General features: G+C 36.6%; 1 protein-coding gene across 2 annotated transcripts; it reads right to left on the reverse strand.

Annotated features, from left to right (window-relative positions):
• Positions 1 to 4,264: 4,264 nt before the first annotated feature.
• LOC106306140 (mediator of RNA polymerase II transcription subunit 33A) lies at positions 4,265 to 9,674 on the reverse strand. Of its 2 annotated transcripts, none has more exons than XM_013742622.1 (12): positions 9,403 to 9,674; positions 9,189 to 9,299; positions 8,668 to 9,012; positions 8,247 to 8,566; positions 8,061 to 8,152; positions 7,483 to 7,795; positions 7,168 to 7,378; positions 6,805 to 6,919; positions 6,547 to 6,708; positions 5,816 to 6,473; positions 5,524 to 5,730; positions 4,265 to 5,423 (listed from the first exon to the last, which is right to left on the reverse strand). In XM_013742622.1, the coding sequence occupies exons 1-12, from the start codon at positions 9,672 to 9,674 to the stop codon at positions 4,303 to 4,305; spliced, it is 3,927 nt and encodes a 1,308-aa protein (XP_013598076.1). In that variant the 3' UTR covers positions 4,265 to 4,302. The 2 variants fall into 2 exon arrangements, with proteins under 2 accessions (XP_013598076.1, XP_013598077.1); XM_013742623.1 differs by having other exon boundaries at positions 4,303 to 5,420.
• Positions 9,675 to 10,201: the final 527 nt, after the last annotated feature.

The raw sequence follows: 10,201 nt of genomic DNA on the forward strand, positions 1-10,201 counted from the left end.
ACTAATTACCCTAAACACCCCCTCCCCTCTTTATTTATTTTATTTATTTAATCCCAAACCCAAAGCATCACTATTTTATAAGTTTGCATTCTTTTTCTTTTTTTTTCTTTTTGGCAGCAAAGTTTGCATTCATTATTAAAAGAATGGAAATTGATTATATAAAAGTATAGTGCTATTTTAAACGTTTCGGTATTATACTATACTAGATTTTTTAACTAACATATTATACATATTTCTCAATTCTAAAAAAATAATGTATAATATTGTACTACATTATTTAAAGAATATAAAATAAGACTACATAACATAAATATATTTTTAAAATTTTCTTCGTGGAAATCATTATGTTGTTTGATTGTTGTACTTGATTCACATATTTGCATAGATATTTGTGATGAATAACTATATTTTTATTATCAGTAAATAATATATATTTATTATATAATATAAGAAAAATGAAATTATTTACTTTTTAAACAAACTTGTCTCATGTTGGGGACTCGGTTATAAACATATCATATTCGAATGAGACATTTTACAGATATCAATTTTCTTAACAGTCAAGAAACAAATCTGAATATCAAAACAATATCTCATACTATCTCTTCATGGAATAACTGCTCTAAAGAAATTAAATTTAAGCATCAAAAAGGACTGGAAATGGATGTGCAGATATGATATCTAAGTCAGCTTTACAAAGTACTATTCATAGTTCATATATCATTTATGTCTATCCTATTTTTTTGTCCATCCTTTCTTAAACATCTTGAAATAACTGATACTAATTAATAATAAACTTTTGGCTGACAAAAAAAATCAAATTTGTCTAATTATCGCTTAAATATTTTATTAAATATTGTCTAAAAAGCTTTCAAGTAATATCATAGTTTAATTTTTATTAGTTTTTTTTGTTAATTCTTAGAGTTTTTTGTATTTAAGATTTTTTTCCATATTAAGCTTTTATTTCTTTCACAGAATTGATATATATATATGTCATAAAAATTACCATCAAATCAGTCTTTCTTATTTATTATTTTGTTTTTAATGAAAATACTCTTTTTAAATAATTTAATTTAAAATAAAATTATATATTAATTTGTTGTATTCTAACAATTTGATTGATTTAATTTATTTGCTTTGGTGGATAACTTAAAAAGTTTTCATATGAATCGGAAAGCAAGTTTATGTTGTTATATTATATTTATTTGTGTATATAGAATCTATATATAATGCTAGTGTAATAAAGAAAGAACAGTATGTTTTTGTAACTTCAAAAAGATACATTATTACAATTTGAAATTAATCAAAATTGAATAAAATGGTAATTAAATATTTGTATATCTAATTGTTTTTTTATCTTGTTTAGTTGGATTCTCATGAAAAGAAATCGATAGGTTAAACAAATGTTTCAAAATTTGTTGTGTTATTGTTTTGTCTATAAATTACAAAATTTATTGAATTGATATATTTAATTATTGCATCCTTAAATAATATTTTATTAAGACATTAAAGAATTATGTTTTGAGTTGTTTTGTCAAAATTGTACAAAAATCTATGTTTTTCATATTTGTCACGAAAATTTATATGTTAAACTTACTTTTACAAAATTCTTAACTTTGTCACGAAAACAAAAATCTATGCTTTTTCATATTTGTCAATGTTCTCACACTTTCAAAGAATATATTAACTTAGTCACTTACTTTTTTTTTTTTTTACAAAACAAAGTATCGGAGTCTTGAAAGTTAAATTCATATTATTGTAACTGTACATAAGAGTTTGTGATTACATACTTAGTGATTATTGTATCTGTGTCCAAGAGAGTTTTAATGGCTTAGTGGTAACTGACATATATTTATGTCATACTAACCCGGGTTCGATCCTTTCCTTTGCAATGTTTTTTCATTTTTTACGAAAAAATAAATGAGATGACGTGGCAACTTTGAATTCTCTGATTGGTTGATTTTCCTATCCTACGTGGACACCCTCTCTATGGCTTATATTTGTCTTTTAGTATTGTTTTCAATGGCTTAGTGGTAACTGCCCTATATTTATGTCATACTAACCCGGGTTCGATCATTTCCTTTGCATTGCTTTTTTATTTTTTACGAAAAAATAAATGAGATGACGTGGCAACTTCGGACTCTCTGATTGGTTGATTTTTCTATCCTACGTAGATACCCTCTCCATGGCTTATATTTGCTTTTTAGTATTGTATGATAGTCTGCTATAATTTATTCCTTTGAAAAGAGTTGAAATTGTGAAGTTTGATCAAGTATTTATTTGACTCGTCTTCGTTTTACTTTCAACGCTAAAATTGGATCCCTGTATAGAAAATATAACTTCAGGATCAACTATTCAATCAAAATTTTTTTGTTAATATGAAATTTTGTACTATTATATTATAATATTTTTGTTAATTATAAATTGAATGTAACTAATTTTATTTAATGTCAAGAATCATATGAAGATTACAAATATATTAATGTTATTTTAACGGATAAAACTATGTGGAACTTGACATTCACGGTTACATATGATTCTTGACATTTACTTGACATACATATATGATAGTCCGAATGTGCGTGTTCTGATGCAAAAGAAGGGTTTGGAATCTTGTGCATCTCTCTTCAACCAGGTAGAAACTGGAGGTAAGATCACGGATGCTCAAAGCCGCCAGTGATGGACTTGGTAAGCACCAAATTCTCATAGTTAGCCTCTTTGTGGTAATGGTGCTTGATCATGGAGGTTTATGCCAATGTCTTCAAATAGAGGAGTGAGCATCCCTCTCCCTCGGGTGCAGACTTGAGGCATTCTATTGCTATTTGCTATCCCAGTTGTGCTTGTAGTTGATGAGAGAAAGAACAAAAATATTTGGCCAGGATTGTTTCGAGGATTCGCTTCATGTACTCCATCAGTTATAAGTTTAAAGCCAATGCAGTTCATATCAATCCGGGTCAATTAGTCATAATGTCATATGATGTTCATGAGATGACTTTTCAGGATTAAAACTAAATGGCTAATTTAGCACCACGGATCAAAAACATAATTAAATGAGTATTTCCATCTATAGAAGGTGTCATTCTGGCAATTTGAAGTTTGTCTACCAAACCATGAATAGTACTCCGTAGAAATCTGACTAACAGATTAGTTTCAGAATTTTTTTTCAGATTCTCCTGTGAGAGCCTGAATAAGCTATTTTCTTAGATAGCACTTTTTGAGATCATTAACCCAAGTGAAGTGACTGAGAGGAAAAGAAAACTGAGTACAAACTCACACTGTACTGTCTGTACAAGTGCAAAGAAATCTAAGATCAACCATAAACTCCTAACCAAACGGAAAGAAAGAACAGAAATCTTTAGAAGCTATAAAAATATATCACAGAGAAGACAGTCAATAAGTTACAATCACATATATCATGTTAAACAAAAACTAATAAGCTTAGGTGAAGTTACAATGATGAAATTCAGTTCACCTTAACAAACAAATGAGACTACATAGTCTATAGAATTAATGAATCAAAACAAACTAAAACAAATACACTAAGTATTTAATAGTGATCAAAAGTTTAATCCGGGGAACAGAGGATGATGTGGGCAATGATATCTTTAGAACACAACGATGTAATCAGATTCTCGTAGGTAAAGATAGATTTTATTGATGAATAAGACTGAATACAATAAGAGAAATGAGATCCAATATTACAAATGAGATCGATAAGAGAAAATACTTAAAACGAAGTGAAATGAGGTCGATGTGTGTTAAGCCTTCTCTAGGGTTTTCTCTGTCTCCTTCCTTATTTCTAACTATCTCTTTTTATAATTGATCAATCTCAGATTTCTCTCAGCTTCCCCGCGATCTCAGCATGGATTGGGATCTCGCTAGCATGGATTGGGCTTTTTCGTAGGTCGCACGGCCCAATGAAAGTGTTGACTGAAATTGGGTGTTGCTTTAGGTACATGGAAAAAAAATCATCGATGATATCATCAGACACAAAAAGACTCGAGAGACATTTAATGATGTCCTGTTTCCTAACTTTTAGAAACAATGTAGCAAATAACATAAAACCTCTGTCAGAATGCAAATTGCAGACTTAACAATCTTGCCAGAAAAGAATCTTATTTCTTTACAAGATTTGTCTTTTTTTTTCCATTCCCTATACACGCTTGTTAGATTCATCACACTATGCTACAGCTAGAGGACAAGGCACAAAAAAGGAAGCAGCACTAAGCAAAAAACATCTACCATCAAGCAAATCAACTAAAAAACTATCTGAAACCTGGAAGAGATCAAAACTCTTAGAAGCTAGGAACGCAAATGAATGATGAAATCAACTGCATCTCCCATTGTTTTAACGCCTCCCATAGATAGCAACAAAATCGCCAGCTCATCTTTCCCCCACTGTCTCAGTCCGTTGCTCAGACTCTTCAACACTTCTGCATCGATCTCTGCCACCCAACGTGGCAAACAGCTCACCATTAGACTCACCAAACCGGAGACATAAGCCCGCCAAGTTGCTGTCTCGCATCCCACTGATATTTTACCGTCCAAGGCATTCGCGAGGAACTGCAAGTGGCTTCCCATGATTCCTTGGCGGCGTTTCGATGCAGCTGATCTTGAGTCCACTCCCCAAGCGAATGCTCCACATAGGACCACAAAGTAGGCAAGGGCATGCCCTCTTAGCTCTGCAACTAGATCCGACGGTCTTTGTTCTTGGTCTGACTTGTCAACCGATAAGAACCAAGACGGGATGGTTTCTTTGATGAGTAGGTGGACCACACCTAAGCCGCCGGTTAGCCATACCAATGATGCACTAAGCGAAGCAGCAAGCTTGACTTGTGTCATCGCCGTTGCTAGTGAGCTTTGTCCATATCTTGATCCGTTCTTCACTGTCTTCAGCCTTTTCAGATTCTCCTTTGAGAGCCTGTTCTGTGCTATATCCTCCACGGAATGTATCAGGAGGGAGAAAATCTCTTCCGTCACAGAGACGGTATCTCTGAGAGCACGATACATGCGGAGATAGAGAATCCCTGGTGCTACAGGAGAGATCCCTCCGTAGAAATGAGAGCCGAAACCATGGCCAAGAAGAGCTCCAACACCACCATCATTTGACATGGGTGCAGCGTTCAATCCGAGAGTGGCACTGAAGCAGTTTCTGAGGAGCTGAACCACAGCGTCTGGGTTGTGAAGAAAGACGGTGCGGGAAGCAGAGAAAACAAGGAAGTCAAACCAACGTTTTGCCTTTTGGGTCCACAAGGAAGCTACAATGGGCATGCAAGGCCAAGGGCAGCCTGCAGCTAAGCACTCCAGAGCTGGACCAGCCAGATTGAGAAACCGCTCTGAAGCTTTGTCGATTTTGTAAGTAATGGTTAGACTTACAAAAGCGGCTAGAGGTAAAGGAAGCGTTGCCGGAGAACTCCCTCCTGCTATAACACAGCAAGAACCAACCATAAGTTCAAAAGACAAGTGTAACAAATCTAGACAGGTAAAGCCACTCGTTGGTTAAACATGTTGCATAGTTTTTACCTGGAGCAAGGCTAGGGATGTCAACGCCTGTTGTTGCGAGAATTTTCTTTATAAATTCCTCAACGTTGGATAGATTTGCAGCAGGATTTGGCCAATCCATGCCGTTCATGAATACTGGCTTCCAAACACCTCTACTCACCTCAGCCGAGAAGTAGCTTACTATAGGTGCTAATGATGCCGGGAGAAAATCTGTTAAATCTTTCAGACCTGAAAGAACAACACAGTCAGACATCTCTTATTCGCCTATCTCTCAGGGGTAACAATAAAACAAAAGAAGGCACAGGACACAAACCTGTTGCTAACTCACGAGGAGAAAGCCTTCCATGAGTACAAGCTGTTAAAGCAGCATCTACAACATATGGAACGGCTTTGAGGATATCCCAAGCAGGAAACTCAGGTCTCGGAATGATATCTTCACTAGCAGCTCCCGAGGAACTGCTTGTGCCGGAATTAACTGGATTTAATGTCTGACTTCCCCTGACCTTTCTGAACATCATGCTGAGAAGTGCTTCAACTGTCTGGTGGACAGGAGATCCAGGTGTAAGTCCAGATAACGTGGAAGCTATGCATCTCTGGTGCTGCCTATACCAGATCTTCAGCTTGGGGAAGGAGTCAACAAACACGGGCTGGCTAGATGCTGACCTTGCAACTTCTGAAAGTCTCTTTCTGTTTCGGTCTCTGTTAAGGGTCTCCGAGGAAACGAGATGAGAGTTACGCACTGAAAGAAGATGTTCAGGAGTGAGTTGGGATCCAACTGTGGGCACATCTCCTACACCATGCTCAATAGGAGGATGATTAAATCTCCAAAGCTTTAAAAGAAGAGTGAAAGCATTGGAGAAAACAGAATATGCTGAGATTTCTTCTCCAGATGGAAGAGTCCACGATACATTTGGGGTGTATGATCCAAACGCTTCACAGATCGGCATTAGTGAGCAAGCAAGTTGCGGAACCTAAAAAAGTAGTCATCAAAAATCACATATTGTGTATCAATTCAAAATAAAACTTGAAGCATAACTTACTTACCATGCCATGTAAAGAGAAGATCTGAATGCTGTCAACAGATCCTATCCCAAAAATAACAACATTGAGCATGCAGGCATAACCAATCAAGTGACTTTCAGCCCCAGAATAATCTGCTGGAACGGGTGGGGATAGTAATCTTGTAAGAAACTCAACAGTGTGTTCCTGTACATTGAAGAAAGAACAAAAGATGAAGCAAACTAGTGTAGTCAAGGTGTAAACTCAACGGGATTTTCAGTGGTGGATGATGTAAATGCTAACCTGTATGTTCCAACCTCGTGTGAGAGATGCCCCACAAAGCACTGTAGCAGCAGATATCTTCTCATCATCTGATCCTTTGACTGCGACCTCATATACTTTCTCGATCTCTACTAAGCTTCCATCAAATTCATGAGCTTAAATTTCAGTTGCTTTACTCTCAGTAAATTAAAACAAAAAGACCATCTTACTATTCCTGGCTAAGAAACAAAAGGAGATCACTGACGAAAAGACAGAACTTAAGTCAAACTACAATGCATTAAGGCTTTGAAACTGGTCAAGATTTGCAGGAAAGACTTGTGGATGAAGATTGTGTACAGCTAATCGAGCAACAAGAAACAAAAAGAAAATAAGAAGTCATTCTACCTTGAAGCCGGAACTGAAACTAATGCATTCACCATTGCAGCATTTAGAGGAGCCCCTTTCACAAATGACGACCAGCAAGGTACTTCACTCGGAAGGTTATGAGGTATTTGGTTGATTCGACCATTAACATAGCCAGCCCATGAGTAGGCCGATGTATCCAGTATGTTTCTTGCAATACAAGCCTCTACTATCAGATGGCGCATGTTTCCAGCTACGACATGTACATAAAAATACGTTAGGTAAAAAAGAGAGCTACAACATCAACAAATAAAAACAAGTAAGAGAAATTAACAGAGTAAAATTTTGCTGACTTACAGCAGTTGATAGGCATGTCCTTCATGTTTATGACATCAGAACATGACTTCCCAACATTTCCACCAGACAAAAACATGATTGCTTTTGTAGCAGCCTTGTTGGCAGCAGAAACAACGCACTGGGGAGGAGCCAGCAACCCAGGGAATTCACCAAGGACCTGCAAACTTGTAATAAGATCGTCTCGCAGCTTTTCCATGACAAATTCATTATCTCCCTCTTCAATAAGGTTTGCGACCACGAGAGGTACAATACATAATGACATGCACAGCCTTGTGTCCAGTCTAGGAATAGGTCCTTCAATAGGATCCCTTTCCTAGCAATAAAGAAAGACAAGAATATCAGACAAGCCATTGGATAAGGAAGGTCTGAACTTATCATGAGATGACTGACTAACAACCAAATTACACAGCTTCAGTCTAGCCTAGTTAACTCAGGACCAAGTGAGTAAAAATGTAATCTGAAACTGCAAGTTTTAGGTAAAGAAAAGGTTGGGGATCATCACAAGAACACCGGTGAAAGTAAATTTTGCAAGCAAGACCAAGTAGTGATGAAACCAAACAGTAAGAGATTAGTCTAACCCTTTGAACAAGTCTGAGAGCTGCTATCCAAAGACCCAAGAAGGTGTCATGCCAAGTGCTCCCATTTATTTCTTTAAGTGTTTTAGCTAGACCTGAAAATTTGGGTCATTTCATTACAAACTTGAGAGATGTCTGCTCTTTAGTACTTAAAGCCACAAGTGAAGGAAGAAGGAGTCTGCAAATTACCAGTAATGATTTCAATAGCACTAGTTGGGTTTACTTGATACCCATCCATAGCATCTTCAAACACCAAATCAAGAGGAAGCCAGAGCGAAGAGAGACTTGCTCCATGGCATAAGCCAGCAAAAGAAGCAAGAGATCCAAAATCCACAATTGCATTGGATTTGCGTAATGAAACTATTTTGCTGTCGTCAGAATACCCAAATCTTCTATTCGAAATCAACTGCAATAGATCCCGAGAATTCAGAACCTTTGAACTCCTTAAGGCCATTGAGTTTTCTCCAAGCACCTGTGCTCTCCGGACAAACTCATGCCAACTCGAAGCCCTACCAAAGAAATGGATATAAAACAAAAATGATGATGAACCAAGCTTAACTCTCATGACTAATCATTGTGGATATGATTTGAGATTAACTGTTATGCATACCTGTTGGAGGACACCAAGTACAGTAATCTGGAGATCACTGTATTTCTGAGGAACTCTGCAACCATCTCAATAGCCATGATAGTATTTAAAGTCTGTAACTTCTCGTGAGATCCGTTCTTTTCGTTATATCTCTCAGGAGCATCAATTTCCATATCTTGAGACTTGATCAGCCACTGGGAACTCGAGTCTTGGCTTGGCTCTATCAAACCTTCATCACTTAAGCATGCATCTAGCAGCAGAGACACCATCTTAAAGACGAACTCTACTAAAAGTACACCAGGTTTGCTTGTTTCCAGACGAAATAACTCTGGAAGACGAAGAATGTTGGCTACTGAATTCATGACACTGTGCAAAGAAGAAGGAAGATAAATGAACCAAATCTGTATTCCTATTTCTTCTAGGATCCAACTATGTTGACTAAACAAGTCCAAGATCAGACAAGATGGTAAGACCTTCAACAGAAACCAAACATACTAATCAAACAGTAGTAGCAAAGCAAAGTATGAATCAACAAGACTCACTTGTCGTAGTGAGGTCCGGTAGTATGATCTTTAATCCTGAAAATATTTCTCTTAAGAAGCTCCAAGTAAATCCTATAAGCCGCTGATTGAGTAGACCGGTTAGGAACAACTCTGCAAGAAACCAAACACAATAAAGATCAAAGCTTTAACATGAGGAGACCCTAGATGTGTCAGAAAACAAAGATTGACTTTAGATAAGATTGAAAAAAGAAACCTGTGAGCGAGGAGAGCAAGAACAACGAGAGGAGAGACAAGGTTCAAAGACATAGCTCTCTCAAGGAACTTCCAGAGAAGAGGGAGGTTGTTATCCCAGCAAATGTACGAGACGAGAACCTCCGCTAGCTCCGTTGACGGGAACTCAACGAAGGGTTTCAAGGTCGCTGATAAATGAGAAGCCCAGAGACGAGCATCGACGCACTGTTCCTGAGCCATCTTCGTTAGCTCGATTACTCCGTCCCAGACGGTTCTCCGTCCGGGAACCACCATTTTCTCCGATCAATTTCTTTCTGTGAGGGAGAGAGGGCGGTTAAAAGACAAAACACGGAAACTCTTTCTCTCAGATTTGATTTGCCAAAAAGAGAGCTTGTGTGTAAGTAACTGTGTGGACGCGCCTTCAAAATGACTGAATAGTCCCCCTTCAGTTTGAGAAAGAGAGGAGACGGATTCAGACTTGGTGCGTTTGAACGTCCCAATCTGTGTGCAACCTCCAAGTCTAATGACTTGATTAAAATTTTATTAATATTTTTACATTGGAAAATTTTAGTTTCTGATTCTGAAAATGCAATTAATTATTAATTAGTGTATAGATTTCCGCAGAAAATTTATAGAATATTCAGTAAATAAAACCTTCAAATGTTATATGTAAATTTTTATAAAACAAATAAAATTGTTGGCTGTAGAGATATCTTATGAAAATTTTCATATTTCGTAATATATATATATATAAACCAGTGTTTTAAAAATATTATTCGCCCAGTCTTGATTTATTTTGTGAAACTGTTTGATTTCCTGAA

This window comes from Brassica oleracea, chromosome C7 (genome assembly GCF_000695525.1).
Source record: "Brassica oleracea var. oleracea cultivar TO1000 chromosome C7, BOL, whole genome shotgun sequence".
NCBI classification, from domain to species: Eukaryota; Viridiplantae; Streptophyta; class Magnoliopsida; order Brassicales; family Brassicaceae; genus Brassica; species Brassica oleracea.